At 40.4% G+C, this 24,148-nt stretch overlaps 1 protein-coding gene across 4 annotated transcripts in view; it reads left to right on the top strand.

The window, feature by feature from the left end:
- rap1gds1 (RAP1, GTP-GDP dissociation stimulator 1) overlaps nucleotides 1-17,705 on the top strand; it is an 82,980-nt gene extending 65,275 nt beyond the window's left edge. For 2 of the 4 annotated variants that reach the window (XM_062066169.1, XM_062066167.1), the window contains 9 exons: nucleotides 4,392-4,517; nucleotides 4,644-4,787; nucleotides 4,863-4,994; nucleotides 5,070-5,204; nucleotides 8,443-8,568; nucleotides 8,642-8,793; nucleotides 10,878-11,004; nucleotides 13,872-14,000; nucleotides 15,475-17,705. In XM_062066169.1, coding sequence (XP_061922153.1) covers nucleotides 4,392-4,517; nucleotides 4,644-4,787; nucleotides 4,863-4,994; nucleotides 5,070-5,204; nucleotides 8,443-8,568; nucleotides 8,642-8,793; nucleotides 10,878-11,004; nucleotides 13,872-14,000; nucleotides 15,475-15,602 — 1,199 coding nt within the window. In that variant the 3' untranslated portion in view covers nucleotides 15,603-17,705. The remainder of the gene's footprint in view (nucleotides 1-4,391; nucleotides 4,518-4,643; nucleotides 4,788-4,862; nucleotides 4,995-5,069; nucleotides 5,205-8,442; nucleotides 8,569-8,641; nucleotides 8,794-10,877; nucleotides 11,005-13,871; nucleotides 14,001-15,474) is intronic. The other 2 variants (XM_062066168.1, XM_062066170.1) reach the window with 1 other exon arrangement.
- The last annotated feature ends 6,443 nt before the right edge of the window (nucleotides 17,706-24,148 follow it).

Raw genomic sequence — 24,148 nt, 5'->3', positions numbered from 1 at the left:
AAACACTGGCTGAGTAACAACAATATGAACACCACACAAAGGTTAAACACTAAAACATTTTAAATGGTGCTTTTTTTGCGCTAATTTTTGCATGTCCAATTGCTGAAAAAACAGGATTCGGGCCCCCCTTGTCCCCTCACCTGGCTTGACCTGGACCTTTTCATTTAGCCGCCGAACATCACCCAAATAGGCTTGATGAAAACATTCAAACTAGGGTTGCTCATGTATGCAGTACTCACGCCTCCCTGCAGCGGGGCAACAACGAGAAATATGTGGCACAATGAAGCTGCAGTGAGGTGTGCAGAAGGAGACTACTCATTCAAACCAAAAATGGCACTATCAACCCTGAAAAAAATCAAAATAAATTGCGAAAATTTGACTTTTAACAGCGACTGGACAACAAAGTATGAATGTTCTTCCCCGGTCCAGTGGTTGAGTCGTTGTTTCCTGTCAAAACTTTTAAGCGGCGGACACACTGTTCCAGACCAGCAACAACAGGAGAAATCCACTCGTGTCAGCTTTATCACAAAACTTGGTCAAATCTTTGGAAAATAGATATTGTGCATAAAAATATAAAGTTTGTTTTGTATTGAAATTGCTGACTTTGTGATGTCTTTTGTATTTGTGGCCGTGTTATTTGTCTGAGTAACTCTCAGGCAAGCAAGGCTTATTCACTGAAACATTGAATACATGCAGCACTAAATTTGACCAGTAGAGGGCGATGACACTACACGTGTTGAGCCACGTTCATTGTGTGCAATGTTTGCTGGGGATGTTTAGTCTCTATCTGCGCAAACTTCTGTAGTTTATTGTGCGAATGTATTAAAGGCCTACTGAAACCCACTACTACCGACCACTCAGTCTGATAGTTTATATATCAATGATGAAATCTTAACATTGCAACACATGCCAATACGGCCGGGTTAACTTATAAAGTGCAATTTTAAATTTCCCGCCACACTTCCGGTTGAAAACGTTTATGTATGATGACGTATACGCGTGACGTCAATGGTTGGTACGGAAGTATTCGGACCCATTGAATCCAATACAAAACGCTCTGTTTTCATCCCAAAATTCCACAGTATTCTGGACATCTGTGTTGGTGAATCTTTTGCAATTTGTTTAATGAACAATGGAGACTGCAAAGAAGAAAGCTGTAGGTGCGATCGGTGTATTAGCGGCGGACTACAGCAACACAACCAGGAGGACTTTGAGGTGGATAGCAGACGCGCTACCGTGAGTACAGCTTTGGCTTCCAAACATTTGATCGCTTGCCCGTACGTGCGTGTCGCTATGTGCATGTCACGTACGTAACTTTGGGGAAATATGTGTTTCTTGCCGACTCTGATGGCGGCCGGGGTGTCGTCGAAAGCTACAACGCCCGCTGCCGTCCCGTAGCTAAGTTAGCTTCAATGGCGTCGTTAGCAACAGCATTGTTAAGCTTCGCCAAGCTGGAATTTATTAACCATGTAGTTACATGTCCCTGGTTTAATAGTATTGTTGATCTTCTGTCTATCCTTCAAGTCAAGGGTTTATTTATTTTGTTTCTATCTGCATTTGAGCCCGATGCTATCACGTTAGCTCAGTAGCTAAAGAGCTTCGCCGATGTATTGTCGTGGAGATAAAAGTCACTGTGAATGTCCATTTTGCGTTCTCGACTCTCATTTTCAAGAGGATATAGTATCCGAGGTGGTTTAAAATACAAATCCGTGATCCACAATAGAAAAAGGAGAAAGTGTGGAATCCGATGAACCCTTGTACCTAAGTTTCGGTCAGAGCGAAAAAAGATATGTCCTGCACTGCACTGTAGTCCTTCACTCTCACTTTCCTCATCCACAAATCTTTCATCCTCGCTCAAATTAATGGGGTAATCGTCGCTTTCTCGGTCCGAGTCTCTCGCTGCATTGTAAACAATGGGAAAATGTGAGGAGTCCTTCCTCCGGTGACGTCACGCTACTTCCGGTATAGGCAAGGCTTTTTTTTATCAGCGACCAAAAGTTGCGAACTTTATTGTCTTTGTTCTCTACTAAATCCTTTCAGCAAACATATGGCAATATCGCGAAATGGTCAAGTATGACACATAGAATGGATCTGCTATCCCCGTTTAAATTAAAAAAATTCATTTCAGTAGGCCTTTAACACTAAATCTTCTATTTTATTTATGTAAAATACACAATGGACGTTATACTTTTGTAATGTTTATTTTATGTTTATATGTTCAGTCTTACAAACCTAATTGAAGGAAGAAGTATAAAAACATTAAACTGAGGAAGGAAAATAATTCAAAAGAAGGAACATTAGTCCTCAACAAAACTTCTGGAGCTTCTGTTTCTACATGTTGTTAACTATCTGTCTAACTGCACACGCTGGAAACGAGTAGCAAGGGCAGAATAATGAATGTAATGACAGTGCAGTGTGAAAGCTGATGTGTTTACTTAAACACAGTCTTAAAGGAGTATATACTGCGGAGGCATTTTCTGACGAGACATCCACATTTTGATGTCAGACCCCTGAGCCCTTGGGCTACTGAAACTGCGACCTTCTTCATTATGTAGCTGAATAGCCCTGGCATATGGTGCATCTGGTTTTACAGTCTTAGTTGATTTCCCTGTCAACCAGTAGCTGGTGTTAGCAACGCCTTTCTGTTCTCAGTTCATGTATTGACCCTTCTGCCTACTCACTTTGGCTGCTATGATACTGATAGGTGCTTCCATGTGGTGCTGCTGCTGAGGTAGGTCATAAGTCTGTAGTTTGATGATACTATTCCTTTTTAGAATTCCTTCATGATGAGGACTGTCCAACCTTTGTGTTAGCCACTCTGGGTGTGTCAGCAATGTGTGGGTGTGTTAGCAACTGGTTAATCTTTGCTGCCAGGTGTTCATGTTAAGCCCTGGTGCTGTTCTATACATTTTTGCTTGAATACATGCCACTTTTAAAACTACTGGGTCTTGTTCTGGGAGGTTGCTTTGCTTTGCTTGTAAGTCCAGTGTGATGCCTCCTTCTCAAATGCTCTTTTAGTATTGCCCGGTCTCAGCCTTGGGTGCATCTGTTATGGTCTTGCTACCGTACCACTGACAGTGGACCTTACCTGGGCATATGACAACCTCATGTTTAATCTTGCTTTATTTCTTTTTGTTCTTAATGTTCATACCTTTACTCAGCTCTATCAGGAGGCTAACTTCTCCTAGAGTCGTCATTATTTTTCCTCTAGTTTTCCCTTCCATGGAGTAGGCCTTGCTCCTTCAGACTATTCATGCTGCTCCTTTTGTAGCCAAACATCTCTTGGATGACTGATGCGCTATATATATATATATATATATATATATATATATATATATATATATATATATATATATATATATATATCAGCTGATCGGTCTTGTTGACATTCTTGGTAGAACTTACCCCTAATGTAGTTTAGCATTTTCTGAGACTTGCGACTTACAATTTGGTTCAAAGTGATTTTGCCTCTGAATCATCCATAATATGTAAACCAAAATAGTTCCAAATGCCACATCTGAAGGATGGTGGATGATGTTTCAGTCAGACATATATCTTAAAACAGACTCCTAGAGTCGTCATTATTTTTCCTCTAGTTTTCCCTTCCATGGAGTAGGCCTTGCTCCTTCAGACTATTCATGCTGCTCCTTTTGTAGCCAAACATCTCTTGGATGACTGATGCGCTATATATATATATATATATATATATATATATATATATATATATATATATATATATATATATATATATATATATATATATATATATATATATATATATCAGCTGATCGGTCTTGTTGACATTCTTGGTAGAACTTACCCCTAATGTAGTTTAGCATTTTCTGAGACTTGCGACTTACAATTTGGTTCAAAGTGATTTTGCCTCTGAATCATCCATAATATGTAAACCAAAATAGTTCCAAATGCCACATCTGAAGGATGGTGGATGATGTTTCAGTCAGACATATATCTTAAAACAGATTTGCAAAGAACTAACTTCGCATGCAGCGTCTGTCTCTGCAGTTTAGTCTGATTGATGGGAAAGCCGTCGAGCAAGTAGAGGAGGTTAGAGCCACACGTTCAGCATCTCCATACTTTTTTACGTGATAAGAACTTTGGTGTAACTCCAATAGTTAGCAAATAACCATAGAGTCTACCACTGATGATCTTGCAGTGTATTAATAACTCGACAAGACTGAGGCAACAATATGTGGAATTATTTGTTTGGGTACTAGATTCCACAGAGTGTAAAAGTTTGTTAGGCAATAGTTGGCGGTACATTAAATATCACTACATTTTTTTTTGGTCAAAACCAAATCTTATGAAAAGTTTATGAGAACCAAGGTACCTCTGTATTGCTTATATAAATACGTCTTTCATTGTGTCTTCAGAGTCAAGCAAAGAGCAGTTTGCATCCACCAACATTGCAGAAGAGCTGGTTTGTCTTTTTCAGAAGCAAACAGAGCACGAGAAGAAAGAAATGATTTTTGAGGTTTTGGCTCCTCTGGCAGAAAATGGTAATTTATTATTATTTAGTACTGTAATTGTTATTGTTGTGATTATTCTTCTAATTGTTCATGTTATTGCAAATATTTTTGAAATTATTTTATTATTATTTTTGCTACCATAATTGTCCTGTCCAGACGTGATCAAGTTGCAGCTGGTGGAGGCGGGCTTGGTAGAGTGTCTCCTAGAGGTGGTAGCCCAAACTATAGATGGAGAACGAGAGGAAGAGGTGGCCCAGTTGAAGACTGCCTCTGACCTAATGGTGCTCTTGCTGCTGGGAGGTAAGAGGGTACATAGTGTCCACAGGCGGCATGCTTGGCACCATTACATCATGTGACTATGATTGTCTTCTCCAGATGAGTCCATGCAAAAGCTGTTTGAGGGCGGAAAAGGGAGCGTCTTCCAGAGAGTTCTCTCCTGGATACCGTCTCATAACCACCAGCTACAACTAGCCGGGGCTCTTGCTATTGCTAATTTTGCCCGCAACGGTAAGTTTTAGTTTTACATTGCTGTTTATTCACTTACATTCCTACTTCTCCTGACTGCCATGTTTGCGTTCACAGATGGTAACTGTATCCACATGGTGGACACCGGCATCGTACAGAAGCTACTGGAACTGCTTGACCGCCACGTTGTGGAAGGCAACGTTACTGTGCAACACGCTGCTCTTAGCGCACTACGAAATCTAGCCATACCTGGTAAATCCAAATTTACTCAATCTACTGTGCAGCTGAGATAGGCTCCAGCGACCCTGAAAGGGACAAGCGGTAGAAAATGGATTGATGGATACTGTATGAGCTACATTAGCATTATAGCCGTTCCATCACGATGTGTGTGCATGCATTTACTTTTGAACCTTTTCATAGTCCAAGTGAGATTACGACTTTATTTTGCAAGGGTTCATACATCAGTGTGGATAGCACCGGTGGGTGAAATGTCTTGCCCAAGGACTCAACAGCAGTGACTAAAATGGAGGAAGCTGGATTCATACCAGGAACCCTCAAGTTTCTTTTATGTGGGAGGTACTCACAGGGAAACCTTGAATCTAAGGATGTTTACCTTAAATATAAGTAGATTTGGGCTAAATCTGGGAACTTTGTTACTAAATTGTGTGTCCTCTAATGTGTCTCACCTGTGCTGCTATGACAATTAAGTTCCTTGAAGTAAAACTAAAAGTATGTTTATTTCGTAACAGTATAAAATACAGTCAAACACAAATAGACAGAGTACACATTGACAGAGTAACAGAAATCTAATTTCAAAGCATAATATTAATAGATGATCAAATAAACTGGAATTCTCACATTAGAAACGTGCAACATTAGGTGTACTTCAATAATGAATAAAGCAAAAGATGTTTGGGACCAAAAGTCACTACATTTAATGTACTCCCATGTTACCATATTGAACTTATTGTGTTGAAATATGGAGAAATAACTATAAAAGTATGTTTCATTCACTAACTGTGTTACATATTGAAATTTAATGATTTGATAGATTTTGCAAACAGTTAAAATTATCCACAAAGTAAACTATGTACAACACTTCTTCTCAACAAAAGATATATATCGATTTGCTAAATGTTTTAAACATTTAGCATATCGATATGTCGAGTAAACATTAGTACGAAGGATTAAACAATGTATTTATTTATTCATCTGTTTGTTTTACAGATTGATCAAAATGTTAGTAATTGCTGTAAAACTAAATACAGGCTAGTATCGAATAAGCTCTCCTTCCATTTACTTCTTTTTGGACATGTTGAAGTGTGAAACTGTAAATGTGTGATGTACTACAGTGTACAATGCATCTGGAAAGTCTTCAGGGCTTTTACCACATTTTATTATGTTACAACCTTAGTCATTCATATTTGTCATCAATGTTCTACAGGCAATACCACATAATAACAATGTTTTTAATGTTGCAAAATTATTAAAGACATTCAAAAAACAAAAAACTCACATGTACATAAGTATTCACAGCCTTTGCTCAGTACTTTGTTGATGCACCTTTGGCAGCAATTACAACCACAAGTCTTTTTGAATACGTTGCCACAAGCTTGGCACATCTATCTTTGGGCAGTTTTGCCCATTCCTCTTTGCAACACCTCTCAAGCTCCATCAGGATAAATAGGAAGCGTTGGTTTTCATCCAGGATGTCTCTGTACATTGCTGCATTAATTTTTCCCTCTATCCTGACTAATCCCCTAGTTCCTGCCGCTGAAACACATCCCCACAGCAAGATGCTGCCATCACCATGCTTCACTGTAGGGATGGTATTGGCCTGATGCAAAGGTGCATCAACAAAGTACTGAGCAAAAACTGTAAATACTTTTGTACATGTGATTTTTTTTAGTTTTTTTTCTCAATTAGATTGGTTAAAATCAATCTAAAACCCCAGAACATAAAAATACTAGGATACACAAAGCTATGGATTGACCACAATTGCAACTTAACTACAAAGTGCCTGAATATTTTACCAAGTTTCTGCATCTGGTTAACTTTTAATTACTAGAGGTGGGGGAAATAATCGATATTTAGATGCATTGGACGATATATGGACGATTATAAAATTGATTAGTAAATGTCAATAATCGATAATCGATTTAGTTATTGTAAACAAAGTAATGCAGATAGTTCTAAAATTTGGCTGACTGCAGCGAGCCATCTCACCGAGCGATCCGACCAAGTCCTTTATCGTGCACTTATGTTCCAGTTTTCACATTTTCATAAATTTAATACATTTTGGAAATAATTTAACTGTTCTGCCCGAATGCAGCTGAGATGGGCTCCAGCGCCCTCCGCGACCCCGAAAGGGACAAGCGGTAGAAAATGGATGGATGGATGTTTATTATTCCAATTTTTTTTTTGAAGTTGCGAATAAACACCTTTAGTGAAATGAAAATAAAAAATAAATAATCTAAAGATTAATTAATAATCGATTTTTAATGGAGTCGTAGCTCCTGAATCGTAATTGAATCGTAAGGTGCCCAAAGACTCCCACCTCAGTCCTAGTAATATTCTGTCAGATAGTGTCAGAGTCGCTTTGTGTTAGCGCCACAATGTTGGGCGTGTGCAGCCTTTCTTCATATGTAGCTGTGTGCTAAGAAGTGTCAACAACCTAAGTAGACATGGAACTGATCTGAAAGGCCGGAACATAAACATCAATGCAACCTTGTGCCGTGACCACAGTGGTGAAAGCCAGAAAATGTCAAACCTTCAAGTCTAACCTTTAAAGTAACTCATTACTCATGTTGTGAATCTTTGGGCACCGCACAGTTGGTAAATGGTAAATGGGTTGTACTTTTATAGCACTTTTCTACCTTTTTTTAAGGAACTCGAAGCGCTTTGACACTATTTCCACATTCACTCATTCACACACACATTCACACACTGATGGCGGGAGTTAAATAACATTCGATTCTAGGGGATAAAGATTCGATTCAGAATAGATTCAAAACAATTCGAAATGATTCAATACTTTTTAAATAACATTGGGTGCCAGTTCTATGATGCGTCCATAAATTAGATGAACAGCTCTGATACATTTCTATATTTCTTCAAAGAAAACGGGTTTTGTTAAATAAAATACTTCCCAAACATTTAATAAAGTCAAATATAAATAAGGCAAATACAAATAAGGCAGTATCCAACACTTGTTTACTCTTTTCTAAAGTAAATCTGTACATCAACAATATGATTTGTCTGCGTAGCTGCACACGACAGATTGGATAAAATAAAACACTTTTTTTCAAATTGATTTTTGATTTTTTTAATCAATTAAGATTCATTACAAATGAGAATCGCGATTAATCTGAAAATCGATTTTCTTTTGACACTCCTATTACCTTGGTTCTGGTCAAAATCTGGTCGCCCCACAGTTTTGAATGTGCAATCCATTAATCAAAGAAAATGTTTTATGGTTTGTCTCCACTAGTCGTGAACAAATCCAAGATGCTATCTGCTGGAGTGGCCGACGTGGTGTTGAAGTTCTTGCAGTCCGAGATGCCGCCGGTCCAGTTTAAACTCTTGGGGACTTTACGTATGCTTATTGATACACAAGGTACAAAATGTAACGGATCTGAAAAAAAGAAGCGAGAAAAGGGTGCTAAATACTTGACTTTGGTTGTTGGCAGTGGAGGCAGCGGACCAGCTCGGCGCCAACACGAAGCTGGTGGAGCGTCTGGTGGAGTGGTGCGAAGCTAAAGATCACGCCGGGGTGATGGGAGAGTCCAATCGACTTCTTTCTGCTCTGATTCGACATAGCAAGTCCAAGGTAAGACATCAGGTGCGGGCAACCACAACGCAGTCCTTTGTATTATTGTGTTGATGTCAAATACTGTATATGTAAAAGGGTCCTATTTTGTTAACTTTGTTTTTTTTCTAAAAATCTTGCCTTTCTTCATACTTTCTCCAAAAATTTGCTCAATTTGTGATGTGTCATCCCAGTTGTAAGTCCATATACGGTAGAAATTTACCGGATGATCTTTGCGCGAGTCGAGGTAGTCAACAAGTTCCTTCTTTGTCTCTATCCTCTTGTTGTGGGGCAGACTGGCTCGTGCATGCACATGCATCCTCCGCCGTTGCCATTTCTAATACAAATTAGCGTACGGTTAGAATTTAGATCTGTCAGCAGATGGCTGAGGAGAAGACGACACAGTCAAAGTGGAGGCTCGTTAATAAGACCGCCCACAAAATGACGCATCCTGAATAGCGACTTGAAGATGTTCTGTAGAAAGATAGATAGATAGTACTTTATTGATTCCTTCAGGAGAGTTCCCTCAGGAAAATTAAATTTTGATTCAAATTCAAAATTACATTTAGAATTTTGACCAGAGAGCCATCTTTACATGTTATGTAGACCACAAAGAATTGTTTGAAATGTAGAAAAAAAAGTCATCATCTGACCCCTTTAAAGGCCTACTGAAACCCACTACTACCGACCACGCAGTCTGATAGTTTATATATCAATGATGAAATCTTAACATTGCAACACATGCCAATACGGCCGGGTTAACTTATAAAGTGCAATTTTAAATTTCCCGCCACACTTCCGGTTGAAAACGTCTGGATATGATGACGTATGCGCGTGACGTCAATGGTTGATACGGAAGTATTCGGACCCATTGAATCCAATACAAATAAGCTCTGTTTTCATCCCAAAATTCCACAGTATTCTGGACATCTGTGTTGGTGAATCTTTTGCAATTTGTTTAATGAACAATGGAGACTGCAAAGAACAAAGCTGTAGGTGCGATCGGTGTATTAGCGGCGGACTACAGCAACACAACCAGGAGGACTTTGAGGTGGATAGCAGACGCGCTACCGAGAGTACAGCTTTGGCTTCCAAACATTTGATCGCTTGCCCGTACGTGCGTGTCGCTATGTGCATGTCACGTACGTAACTTTGGGGAAATATATGTTTCTTACCGACTCTGATGGCGGCCGGGGTGTCGTCGAAAGCTACAACGCCCGCCGCCGCCGCCGCCGTCCCGTAGCTAAGTTAGCTTCAATGGCGTCGTTAGCAACAGCATTGTTAAGCTTCGCCAAGCTGGAAATTATTAACCGTGTATTTACATGTCCATGGTTTAATAGTATTGTTGATCTTCTGTCTATCCTTCCAGTCAGGGGTTTATTTATTTTGTTTCTATCTGCATTTGAGCCCGATACTATCACGTTAGCTCAGTAGCTAAAGTGCTTCGCCGATGTATTGTCGTGGAGATAAAAGTCACTGTGAATGTCCATTTCGCGTTCTCGACTCTCATTTTCAAGAGAATATAGTATCCGAGGTGGTTTAAAATACAAATCCGTGATCCACAATAGAAAAAGGAGAAAGTGTGGAATCCAATGAACCCTTGTACCTAAGTTACGGTCAGTGCGAAAAAAGATACGTCCTGCACTGCACTGTAGTCCTTTACTCTCACTTTCCTCACTTTCCTCATCCACGAATCTTTCATCCTCGCTCAAATTAATGGAGTAATCGTCGCTTTCTCGGTCCGAGTCTCTCTCGCTGCATTGTAAACAATGGGAAAATGTGAGGAGTCCTTCCTCCGGTGACGTCACGCTACTTCCGGTATAGGCAAGGCTTTTTTTATCAGCGACCAAAAGTTGCGAACTTTATCGTCGTTGTTCTCTACTAAATCCTTTCAGCAAAAATATGGCAATATCGCGAAATGATCAAGTATGATACATAGAATGGATCTGCTATCCCCGTTTAAATAAAAAAAATTCATTTCAGTAGGCCTTTAAAGAACATGTTTCTATTTCAAGATCTTGTTCAGCAATCCTTTTTGTCTTTGTCCAATGTTGATAAATTTGTTCGTATTTCCAAATCTTAATTTCCTTAATTTTTAATTGAACATCTGCTTTCAGGAGGTGGTCAAGATGGTCATCCAGGGAGATGGAGTCAAGCACTTGGTAACCATGGCGACCAGCGAGCACATCATTATGCAGAACGAAGCGCTGGTGGCGCTGGGCCTTATTGCAGCACTTGATTTGGGTATAATAGAAATTCCATCCATCCATGTTCTACCGCTTGTCCCTCTCAGGGTGGTGGGGGCCTATCCCAGCTGCACTCGGGCAGAAGGCGGGGTACACCCTCGCCACCTCATCAATTCCTAAATACAAAACCAAAGCTTGTGAAGTTGGTACGTTGTGTAAATCGTAAATAAAAACAGAATACAATGATTTGCAAATTCTTTTCAACCGATATTCAATTGAATAGACTGCAAAGACAAGATACTTAACGTTCGAACTGAAAAACTTTATTTTTTGCAAATATTAGCTTATTTGGAATTTGATGCCTGCAACATGTTTCAAAAACAAGTGGCAAAAACATCTGAGAAAGTTGAGGAATGCTCATCAAACACTTATGTGGAACATCAGAACAACAGGTGAACAGGCTAATTGGGAACAGGTGGGTGCCATGATTGGGTATAAAAGCAGCTTCCATGAAATCCTCGGTCATTCACAAACAACGATGGGGCGAGGTTCATCACTTTGTGAACAAATGCGTGAGCAAATTGTCAAACAGTTCAAGAACAACATTTCTCAACGAGCTAATGCAAGGAATTTAGGGAGTTCACCATCTACGGTCCGTAATATCATCAAAAGGTTCAGAGAATCTGGAGAAATCACTCCTCCTCCTCAGCATGCCCGTGACCTTAAATCCCTCAGGTGGTACTGCTTTAAAAACTGACATCAGTGTGTAAAGGATATGACCACGTGGGCTCAGGGACACTTCAGAAAACCACTGTCAGTAACTGCAGTTTGTCGCTACATCTGTTAGTGCAAGTTAAAACTTTACTATGCAAACCGAAAGCCATTTATCAACAACACCCAGAAACGCCGCCGGCTTCGCTGGGCCCGAGCTCATCTAAGATGGACTGATGCAAAGTGGAAAAGTGTTCTGTGGTCTGACGAGTCCACATTTCAAATTGTTTTTGGAAACTGTGGACGTTGTGTCGTCCGGACCAAAGAGGAACATAACTATCCGGATAGTTATAGGCACAAAGTTCAATAGCCAGTATCTGTGATGGTATGGGGGTGTACTAGTGCCCAAGGCATGGGTAACTTACACATCTGTGAAGGCACCATTAATGCTAAAAGTTACTGTACATACAGGTTTTGGAGCAACATATGTCGCCATCCAAGCAACGTCTTTTTCATGGACGCCTCTGCTAATTACAGCAAGACAATGCCAAGCCACATTCTGCACGTGTTACAACAGCGTGGCTTCGTAGTAAAAGAGTGCGGGTACTAGACTGGCCTGCCTGTAGTTAAGACCTGACTTCACTATAAAAGTGGGTGACATTGTTATCACCAGGAAAGATGAGGTCACCTACCTGGGTTCCATTCTAGAGGCTAACCTTTCCTGTGATAAAATGGCAACCAAGGTAATCAAAAAGGTTAACCAACGAACGAGATTTCTCTACAGAATCTACTCTCTGGTCAACAAAAGCACCTCGAGGATTCTGGCGGGAACTCTCGTTCAACCCTTTTTCGATTACGCATGCACCTCCTGGTACCCTAGCACCTCCAAAACCCTCAAATCTAAACTCCAAACATCTCAGAACAAGCTAGTCAGGTTACTTCTAGACCTCCACCCCAGATCCCACCTCACTCCTACCCACTTCTCCAAAGTGGGCTGGCTCAAGGTGGAGGACACAGTTAAACAACTTGTATTGAGCCTAGTCTATAAAATCCACTACACCTCCCTGATACCAAAGTACATGTCAAACTACTTCCTTAAAAAATGACCGCCATAACCACAACACCAGGGGGAGCTCCACTAACCACGTTAAACCCAGATTCCGAACTAACAAAGGTCTTAACTCATTCTCTTTCTATGCCACATCAATGTGGAATGCGCTCCCAACAGGTGTAAAAAAAGGGCATCTCTATCCTCCTTCAAAACCGCAATAAAAGTTCACCTCCAGGCAGCTACAACCCTAAACTAACACCCTCCCCGGATTGCTAATAATCAAATGTAAACAATCAAATGCAGATACTTTTTCTTATGCCTTCTGATCTCTCTCTCTCTCTCTCTCTCTCTCTCTCTCTCTCTCTCTCTCTCTCTCTCTCTCTCTCTCTCTCTCTCTCTCTCTCTCTCTCTATATCCACTACTTGCTGTCCATATCCTACCCCCCCCCCCCTCCCCACCCCTGATTGTAAATAATGTAAATAATTCAATGTGATTATCTTGTGTGATGACTGTATTATGATGATAGTATATATCTGATAGTTTATATCTGTATCATGAATCAATTTAAGTGGACCCCGACTTAAACAAGTTGAAAAACTTATTCGGGCGTTACCATTTAGTGGTCAATTGTACGGAATATGTACTTCACTGTGCAACCTACTAATAAAAGTCTCAATCAATCAATTAATCAAAACCTGTCTCCCGTTGAAAATGTGTGGCGCATTATGAAGCGTAAAATACGACAATGGAGACCCCTGACTGTTGAACAACTTAAACTATACATCAAGCAATAATGGGAAATAATTCCACCTGAAAAGCTTCAAAAATTGGTCTCCTCAGTTCCCAAACATTTACTGAGTGTTGTTAAAAGGAAAGGCCATGTAACACAGTGGTAAAAATGCTTTTGCTTTTGCCACTTTTTTGCAATGTGTTATTTCCATTAAATTGTAAGTTAATGAATATTTGCAAAAAAAATTTAGTTTCTCAGTTCGAACATTAAATATCTTGTCTTTGCAGTCTATTCAATTGAATAAAAGTTGAAATGGATTTGCAAATCATTATATTCTGTTTTTATTTACGATTTACACAATGTGCCAACTTTACTGGTTTTGGGTTTTGTATAATGATATATGTACACACATATACACTTTTTTTTTTTGTAGTTGCAGCTGAGAAGCACTTTGTGGCTGCCGACCTCGTCGCGGTTCTTCACAAGCTTTTGTCTGATGAAAGGAGTGCACCCGAAATTAAATATAACTCCATGATCCTCATTTGTGCAGTCATGGGATCTGGTGAGTTTGCTTTTCATTGTATATTTAGATAAGCAAATACAGTTACCCAGTTTTTGTGCCTTATACTCCAGTTTCCACTTTGCTGAAGCAGTCAGGTTTCTTCTTTGATAAATAACAAATATAAACATCAATGTTACAGTTTCATAGTACACACTCTCCACTTTGCTGCAGCGCTCCGTTTACTCACTGCCCTCAGTCTTCTGTTTGATCAGTTGCAAAACTGAATACATTTTAATGTTTCTGTGCGTTAGCTTTGGATGCTGCAGCATTAGTCTCCTTTTGTCTCACGTTTGATAAATAACTTTTGCTGTTAAACAATTAGGATTTTTAATCAGATTAACCTGTGTTTTAATTTGGGTTCCATCCATCCATCTTCTTCCGCTTATCCGAGGTCGGGTCGCGGGGGCAGCAGCTTAAGCAGGGAAGCCCAGACTTCCCTCTCCCCAGCCACTTCGTCCAGCTCCTCCCGGGGGATCCCGAGGCGTTCCCAGGCCAGCCGGGAGACATAGTCTTCCCAACGTGTCCTGGGTCTTCCCCGTGGCCTCCTACCGGTCGGACGTGCCCTAAACACCTCCCTAGGGAGGCGTTCGGGTGGCATCCTGACCAGATGCCCGAACCACCTCATCTGGCTCCTCTCGATGTGGAGGAGCAGCGGCTTTACTTTGAGCTCCCCCCGGATGGCAGAGCTTCTCACCCTATCTCTAAGGGAGAGCCCCGCCACCCGGCGGAGGAAACTCATTTCGGCCGCTTGTACCCGTGATCTTGTCCTTTCGGTCATAACCCAAAGCTCATGACCATAGGTGAGGATGGGAACGTAGATCGACCGGTAAATTGAGAGCTTTGCCTTCCGGCTCAGCTCCTTCTTCACCACAATAGATCGATACAGCGTCCGCATTACTGAAGACGCCGCACCGATCCGCCTGTTGATCTCACGATCCACTCTTCCCTCACTCGTGAACAAGACTCCGAGGTACTTGAACTCCTCCACTTGGGGCAGGGTCTCCTCCGCAACCCGGAGATGGCACTCCACCCTTTTCCGGGCGAGAACCATGGATTCGGACTTGCTAAAAGTCCGAATCCGACTGGGAGCAGTTACACTGCTTTACAAATAGTCGTCCTGTCACTGCTTCTTTTGTTTTTCCTGTTTTTCTTCTTTTATATGTTGTTTTTTTGTTTTTAAAACCCTTTTTTCCTTTGTAGCTTGTTTGCTATTTTCATTTTAGCGACAACTGGTCAATGAAAATAGAAGTCCTGAAGTAATAACCCAGTTTCAGTGCCTTTGACGCTTCAGAATTACACTCCACGTCTTGCTGCCCTCAGTCTCCCCTTGGATAAAAATACCAACAATAAACCGATGCTAGCTCACCAGGTTATCGTGCATTAGCAATGTATCAGTATGATACTCCACTGTCTCCACGTTGTTGCCCTCTTGGAAAAATCATAGAAATTAATGAATTCCTCTTCATCATTCCAGAGCCTCTCCACAAAGAAGTCCAGACCCGTGCATTCATCAATGTGGTCTCCAAGCTCCGTTCGCACGAAAACAAGACGGTGTCGCACCAGGCTTCTCTCACTGAGCAACGGCTAACCGCCCAGAGCTAGAATGCTTACCCAGCTCCACTCCTATTAATGCCTGCACCTACTTTACCTTGTACCCCCCTACTCCTCCTATCGTCGTCATGTGCCAAGGTACCATGTTGCATTATCAACCAAACAGTTCGACACATTTATATATAATGTAGAGCATAATGAAAAAAATAAATTAGAAGCTGTAGGAACACCACTACACTAAAAGCCATAATAATGAGGTTTATTTATTTGGGTGATGCGTTCAGGTCCTTCATAAAAAGACTGTCACTCTTAACTTGTGCATGCAACGCAATATAGACGACCATAGCTGTGACGCCATTTTGCCCAACGCTATGAATGACGCGGCTCAATGTGTCTCCATATTAAATATACAACTGCATGTTCTTTTTTTCCTGTCTTTTGAAACCCAATACTTTTTCCAGTGTTCCAAAACAACTGATGTAGGATCTACAGATTTAGGGCAAGGAAGTGCTAATGCCAAACACAAGTTGATTAGTCATGTCTAGTTAACATTTTCCCCCATATAGTGGCCACAATAGAGAGTAGCTGGTGACTGTTTGTTTATTTTTTTTAATATTAACAACCTAATATTAACTTCTTTTTTTTTTTTTAATCACCCAAATTAATTAATTTGATTAAAATCAATTTATAAGCATGTATTGTCATTTTATCAAATAAACTCCAATAAAAATAGATATAATAGTGTCTGAACTAAAGGATTTATCTCAGTATCTTTCCAATAGTGTCCAAATAAATGTGATTTAATTAAATATACAAATATATTGTCACAAATAAAAAGTAGGCTTCACCATAGTTTTTTTGAATTATTTTTTTCCAAAATAAGTGTTATTGAATTAAATATAATGAATCCAAACATACTGTATATACATTTTTGATAAATAAAATGATAAATGGGTTATACTTGTATAACGCTTTTCTACCTTCAAGGTATTTAAAGTGCTTTGACAGTATATCCACATTCACCCATTTACACACACATTCACACACTGATGGAGGGAGCTGCCATGCAAGGCGCTAACCAGCACCCATCACGAGCAAGGATGAAGTGTCTTGCCCAAGGACACAACGGACGTGACTAGGATGGTAGAAGGTGGAGATTTAAGCCCAGTAACCAGCAACCCTCCGATTGCTGGCACGGCCACTCTACCAACTTCGCCATGCCAAATCAATTATATTATTAGACATTTTTCAGAATTTTTTTTAATTAATAAAGTATATACATAAAAAACAGCATAACCATCCAAACGAAGGCGGTATTCCCAATTTGTATTTTTTTCCAAAGTTGATTATAATTTATTTTAAAATGTGTTATGAAAACAATATACATTTCTTAAATAATTTCCCCCTTCTGATTTTTTTTTATCAGTTTAAAATATAAAACCAAGTATCTCCAATTTTGTACCATTTTGTTTTATTTTTACAGTTTTTCACAAATGTATTACATTTAGATAAAAATAATCTATAAAAAATTAATTCAAAAGTATTGAAACAAAAAAAACAAATAATATTTAATTACCAAATAATAAAACAGTGTATCTCCATTTTTTGTGTGCATGTGTTTGTTTGGATAGAAACAAAATTGTAAAAACAAGATTTGTCATATATAATATGATTGATGAAAAATAAAATATAACATCTTAGTTAGTGAGATGTTTATTCATTATTTCATTAGCGATAAAAACTCAACGTCAGCATCAACTTCAGCTTTACAGATGCCAGGAGGTCATTACAGGCCACTATTTGAGGAAATCTGGAAACTGGGATTAGATTATTTTTGTTTCAGTGTAGGACAAGATTGAACTATATTTATGTGTAATTTGAATTGTAAAAAACAAAAGCAGCAAGCAGTCGCACACTAAAAAGAAAGTATGGCAAGTTTTAACAAGTGCGTGCACATTAGACACAAGGGTCTAATATTTTTTAGTTTTTAAGTATGAATGTTTCTTTTTCAGTGACATGAGATGCATCCATAGTAATACTACCATGGACATAATATTACATGTTTGTTGTAAATGTTTGAAATAAGAGAAAAAAAATTGTACATTTGGATGATTGTAACTCACATAACAGATAATTAAAAGATGATAGCCAGCTGGGGGGTCTCTTTGTTTTTTATTTTTTGGTGCATACAGTTTTATGTTTTATTTTTAATATAATGAGTGACAAAACATAAAATGTTATCCAGAAAGTTTTTATCATGTTAATGTTACTCCTCAAATGGATTATTTCATTATAGAAACATAGTCGGGAAATATGAGCCAAAAACACTAGCTTGCATACATACATGGACACATACCTACATACATAAATACTACATACATAAATACATGCATGCATACATAAATGTAGGTACATACATACATACTACATGCATACATGTATGTTTATAGGTATGTATCTACATACATATACACATGCATACATGTTTGTATGTATGCATCTACATACAAAACCCAAAACCAGTGAAGTTGGCACATTGTGTAAATCGTAAATAAAAACGGAATGCAATGATTTGCAAATCCTTTTCAACTTATATTCAATTGAACACACTGCAAAGACCAGATATTATTGTTCGAACTGAGAAACTTAATTTTTTTTGCAAATAATCATTCATTTAAAATTTAATGGCAGCAACACATTGCAAAAACGTTGGCACAGGGGCATTTTTACCAAGGCCATGTGTTACATGGCCTTTCCTTTTAACAACACTCAGTAAACGTTTGCGAACTGAGGAGACCAATTTTTGAAGCTTTTCAGGTGGAATTATTTCCCATTCTTGCTTGATGTAAAGCTTAAGTTGTTCAACAGTCCGGGGTCTCCGTTGTCGTATTTTACGCTTCATAATACGCCACACGTTTTCAATGGGAGACAGGTCTGGACTACAGGCAGGCCAGTCTAGTACCCGCACTCTTTTACTACGAAGCCACGCTGTTGTAACACATGCAGAATGTGGCTTGGCATTGTCTTGCTGAAATAAGCAGGGGCGTCCATTCAACATACGTTGCTCCAAAACCTATATGTACCTTTCAGCATTAATGGTGCCTTCACAGATGTGTAAGTTACCCATGCCTTGGGAACCAGTACACCTCCATACCATCACAGATGCTGGCTTTTGAACTTTGCGCCTATAACAGTACGGATGGTTATTTTCCTCTTTGGTCCAGAGGACAGGACGTCCACAGTTTCCAAAAACAATTTGAAATGTGGACTCGTCAGACCACAGAACACTTTTCCACTTCGCATCAGTCTATCTTAACCCTTGTGTGGTGTTCATATTGTTGTTACTCAGCCAGTGTTTGTGGGTCTGATGGACCCGTTGTATTTTGTGGCTTTTAATGCATCACAATCAAACACTTTTATGTTAAAATACTGAACAGATGTTTACCTTATCCCAAAAAACATCTGTAATGAAATGCTTCGAGAGGCTGGTAAAGGAATACATTGTCTCCAGACTTCCCCCCCACATTCGACCCAAACCAGTTTGCTTATCGCCCTAACCCAGGGGTGGGCAATTAATTTTTACCGGGGGCCGCATGAGCAACCTGAGCACTGCTGGAGGGCCACATCGACAATATTTCAATTAAATTTTGCTCAATATTATTTTTGATATATATCGTAAGATAAATAATAATAATAATAATAATAATAATTAATAATAATAGTAATACTTCAACATAGTGTGTGTAACAGCATTCCATGACTAATATAAATAAATTAACATTAATAATAAATGACAGTAAAATAAGCACACGTATGACTGAGGAGTCATAGTGTAACTTTGTGTGGTGTTTGAGTTGTCTGACTTTTTGTGTGGCCAGCATAGCACCAGTGGTTTAGTGCTATGCGTGTTGGTGACAGATGACAAGTTGGTTTTGGCCTGGTTTGTACGGCAGAAAATGACTAGTTTTTCGAGATAGAAGTGTTTTACTCATGTTTTTGGTGTGGTTATGTCCGAATATAAACAGTTTTGCTCAATAAAGTGATCGATATAATTCCTGTCCTCGAAGCATCTCAATAGACGTTACAATAATTGAACGGTGTTGACGAACATCGTTAGGGCCGCTTGTTGTCACCGTCACTCAAAGTTGCATTGCAAAATTACATAGAATAAATATGTTTATTTTGTTTAGAATTCAGATGGGATTTGATTTGGTGCGCGGCATATTTGCTGCGCGCAGCAGACGCTTGAGCAGCGTTGCTTTGCAGTCCATGTCTTGTTGGAAACACGTCATTCTTCATCAACTTTTCTCTTTTTAGTGTCTCGGGTGTAAACCGTGCATCACTTGTCGCTGCATGTGCACCTTCACTCGCAGGTTACACACGGACACACGCCCATAAATAATACTTTTCAAAATAAAAGTAGCACAGTTGTATTGCGCGCACGACATAGATGTTTTTTAAACTTTATTTTGTAATTTGTAATTGCAGCTGTTCACATTCACTCACAATCACGCACACGCATACGTCCACACGGAAGTAATACAAATAACGATTTTCAAAACAAAAGCAGCACCGTTGTATTGCACACTCGACATAGATACTTTTTAAAATTTATTTTGTAATTTATAATTGGCCTCACGCGGGCCGGACAGGGACGTACAAAGGGCCGGATGCGGCCCGCGGGCCGCAGAATGCCCAGGTCTGCCCTAACCGCTCCACAGAGGTTGCCATCTCCTCTGCACTCCACCTGAGCTTAGAACATCTGGAAGGAAAGGACACACACGTGCGGATGTTGTTCCTGGACTTCAGCTCGGCATTCAACACCCATCATCCCGCAGCACTTGGTGAGCAAACTGGCCCCCCTTGGATTCAGTACCCCCCTATGCAACTGGCTGCTTGACTTCCTCACAGACAGACCCCAGTCTGTGAGGGTGGGCGACAACACCTCCAGTGCCATCTCCCTGAGCACCGTCTCCCCCCAGGGCTGCGTCCTGAGTCCGCTGCTGTTCACCTTGATGACCCATGACTGCTGCGCCAGGTCCACTACTAACCACATTGTGAAGTATGCGGACGACACAACAGTAGTGGGCCTCATCCGTGACAACAACGACATGGACTACACGGAGGAGGTGAAACATCTGGTTGACTGGTGCAGAACCAACAACCTGGTCCTGAACGTTGACAAGACCAAGTAGATCATCGTCGACTTCAGGAAGCACCAGTCCAGCCACGCTCCACTCTTCATCAACGGCACAGCGGTGGAAATGGTAAGCAGCACCAAGTTCCTGGGGGTGCAGATAACTGACAATATGACCCGGTCCCTACCATACTTGCCAACCCTGAGACCTCCGGATTCGGGAGATGGGGGTAGGAGAGTTGAGGTGGTGGTGGTGGGTAGCGGGGGTGTATATTGTAGTGTCCCGGAAGAGTTAGTGCTGCAAGGTGTTCTGGGTATTTGTTCTGTTATGTTTATGTTGTGTTATGGTGTGGATGTTCTCCCGAAATGTGTTTGTCATTCTTGTTTGGTGTGGGTTCACAGTGTGGCGCATATTTGTAACAGTGTTAAAGTTGTTAATACGGCCACCCTCAGTGTGACCTGTATGGCTGTTGATCAAGTATGCCTTGCATTCACTTATGTGTGTGTAAAAGCTGCATATATTATGTGACTGGGCCGGCAGGCTGTTTGTATGGAGCGGACGTAACGACAGGTTGTAGAGGATGCTAAAGGCAGAGCCTTTAAGAAACGCCCCCAATATTGTTGTCCGGGTAGAAATTCGGGAGAAATTCGGGAGAATGGTTGCCCCGGGAGATTTTTGGGAGGGGCACTGAAATTCGTGAGTCTCTCTGGAAAATTGAGAGGGTTGGCAAGTATGGTCCCTACACACCGGAGCTCCTATAAAAAGAGCTCAGCAGCACATGCTCTTTTTGCGTCGGATGAAAAGAGCAAAGCTCCCTCAGCCCATTCTCACCACATTCTACAGAGGCATTATAGAGAGCCTACTGACCAACTGCATCTCTGTCTGGACTGGAGCCTGCAGTGCCTCAGACTGGAAGTCTCTCCAGAGCAGGGGTGTCAAAGTCAAATGGACGGAGGGCCAAATAAAAAATTTAGCTACAAGCCGAGGGCCGGACTGTTCGAATGTTCATTGAAAAATTTTTAAATGACGCATATAGTCTAGTGAACCTAATTGAACCTACTGAAAACCTAACAAATATATTCCAATATGATCAGATAAATAAAGCAATATTTTCTTATGGCTCTGTCAGTAATCTTTAATTTTCAACAGACACAAAATACAAATTTCCTTTATATAAAAATCCCCATAACATGAACATTAAATGAAAGAAACCGGTATTCAAGGCACCATCAGTAGCCTATATTTTCTATTTTAGCAAAAGTGGGCTAAATTTACTTCAAAGAAAAAAAACAATAATAGCAATTTTCTATCATCCACTCAACTGAAATATTTTTAAAATATAATTAAATTGAAATACAATAAAATAAAGTGCAAAAATCTATAAATCAAAAACAACACTTTGTTTAAGGAGAAGTAACATGCAGTGAACATGCATCTTTTCCCGTATCTTCGCTACCAGTCCGCTCCTGTGTCCACACATCGCAGGTGCTCCGTCGGTTGTCAAACCCACGAGTTTTTCCCAAGGCAGCTCCATCTCATTTACACATCTTGACACCTCTTCATACAAATCATGCCCCGTAGTTGTGCCATGCATAGGACGTAAAGCCAAAAACTCCTCTGTCACGCTTAGGCTGGAGTCCACTCCGCGGATGAAAATTGACAACTGGGCAATGTCAGAAATGTCGGTGCTCTCATCCACAGCCAAGGAATATGCAATGAAATCTTTTCCCTTTTTCACAAGCTGCTCTTTTAGATTGATGGACAACTGGTCTACTCTCTCGGCAATGGTGTTTCTGCTCAGACTCACATTTAAAAAGAGTTGCCTTTTTTCTGGGCAAACTTCGTCACAAACTTTAATCATGCAGTTTTTGATGAAATCTCCCTCCGTAAATGGCCGGGCTGATTTAGCGATCTCTTCTGCCAAAATAAAACTGGCCTTGACAGCAGCCTGGCCTTGTGATTTGGCTTTTTTGAACAGAGCCTGTCGAGATTTGAGGCCTCGTTTTAATTCCTCTGCCTTTTGTAGCCTTTGTTCCATGTCCATATTCTTGTTTTTGTCCGCGTGTTTCGTTTCATAATGTCGTCTCAGATTATACTCTTTCAGTACCGCCACACTTTCTCCACACAGAAGACACACAGGTTTTCCAGCTACCTCCAAAAACATATACTCCGACTCCCACCTTGTTTGAAACCCCCGGTTCTCAGTGTCCACCTTCCGTTTTGCCATTTTTGATGGGTATCTGAAAGTTAATTTTACTGTGATGCTGACGACTGCTGTGCCAATAAATATTGAAATGAAGCAGCCTACTGCTCGGTGCGTCACCGTTGCATTGTGGGAAATGTAGTATTGGTGCGTGTAAAAGATCTGCGGTCTGCGGGCCGGTTCTAATAATAAATCAAGATCATCCCAAGGGCCGTAAAAAACCTTCTCGCGGGCCGGATATGGCCCGCGGGCCTTGACTCTGACATATGTGCTCCAGAGAGTAGTGAGGACGGCGGAAAAGATCATCAGGACTCCTCTTCCTCCTATCCAGGAGATCACAAAAAGCCGCTGCCTGACCAGGGCTCAGAAAATCTGCAGAGACTCCTCCCACCCACACCAAGAACTGTTTTCACTGCTGGACTCTAGAAAGAGGTCCGCAGCCTCCGTAGCAAAACCTCCAGGTTCTGTAACAGCTTCTTCCCTCAGGTTGTAAGACTCTTGAACACATCATAATAATCCCCTCAATTCCCCCCCAAAATGGAGTAACTCGCTGGAATATAAAGACAATATAACATACATCCGGGCAGCACGGTGGAAGAGGGGTTACTGCGTCTGCCTCACAATACAAAGGTCCTGGGTTCGATCCTGCGCTCGGGATCTTTCTTTTTTTTTTTTTTTTTTTTTAAATACATGTTTTTATTGAACTTGACAGGCATTACAACATGCAATAGAACAGTAATCACATTTTCCCCCTTTTTTTCCCACCCACTTCCAAGAAAGGTACAGTCACAAATGGAAAATAATTAGTACATCACTTTCTTCTCAACATAGGCAGATAGTAAATATACACCCAGAATAAATATAAATAAAAATAAATAAAAAAGGAAGCTGGTTTATGAAAAGTGAACTTTCCATGTGTCCTATAGCATCTTTAATTTAGCTATGTAGTCAACCACACCGCCCCAAACAGAATAAAACTTCCCAGGTGCCCCCCTAAGATTGAACTTTATTTTCTCCAGATCTAAATACATCATAAGGTCTTTAAGCCATAAGGAGGCTTTGGGGCAGACTGGTGACTTCCACTCCAGCAAAATTCTGCTACGTGCTAATAAGGATGCAAAGGCAATACTATCCTTAAATTTTCTCCTTATTTGGGGATCTGATACCGTCCCAAAAATAGCCATTTCTGCACATGGTGTCAGATTTAAATCCAATGCCTTAGCAAGGTGTTTGAAAATAGTTTCCAATAATCCAGC

This window comes from Entelurus aequoreus, linkage group LG12 (assembly GCF_033978785.1).
Source record: "Entelurus aequoreus isolate RoL-2023_Sb linkage group LG12, RoL_Eaeq_v1.1, whole genome shotgun sequence".
In the NCBI taxonomy this organism is placed as follows: domain Eukaryota; kingdom Metazoa; phylum Chordata; class Actinopteri; order Syngnathiformes; family Syngnathidae; genus Entelurus; species Entelurus aequoreus.
The sequence above is the reverse complement of the archived record's forward strand: the minus strand, read 5'-3'. Positions and strand labels throughout refer to the sequence as shown.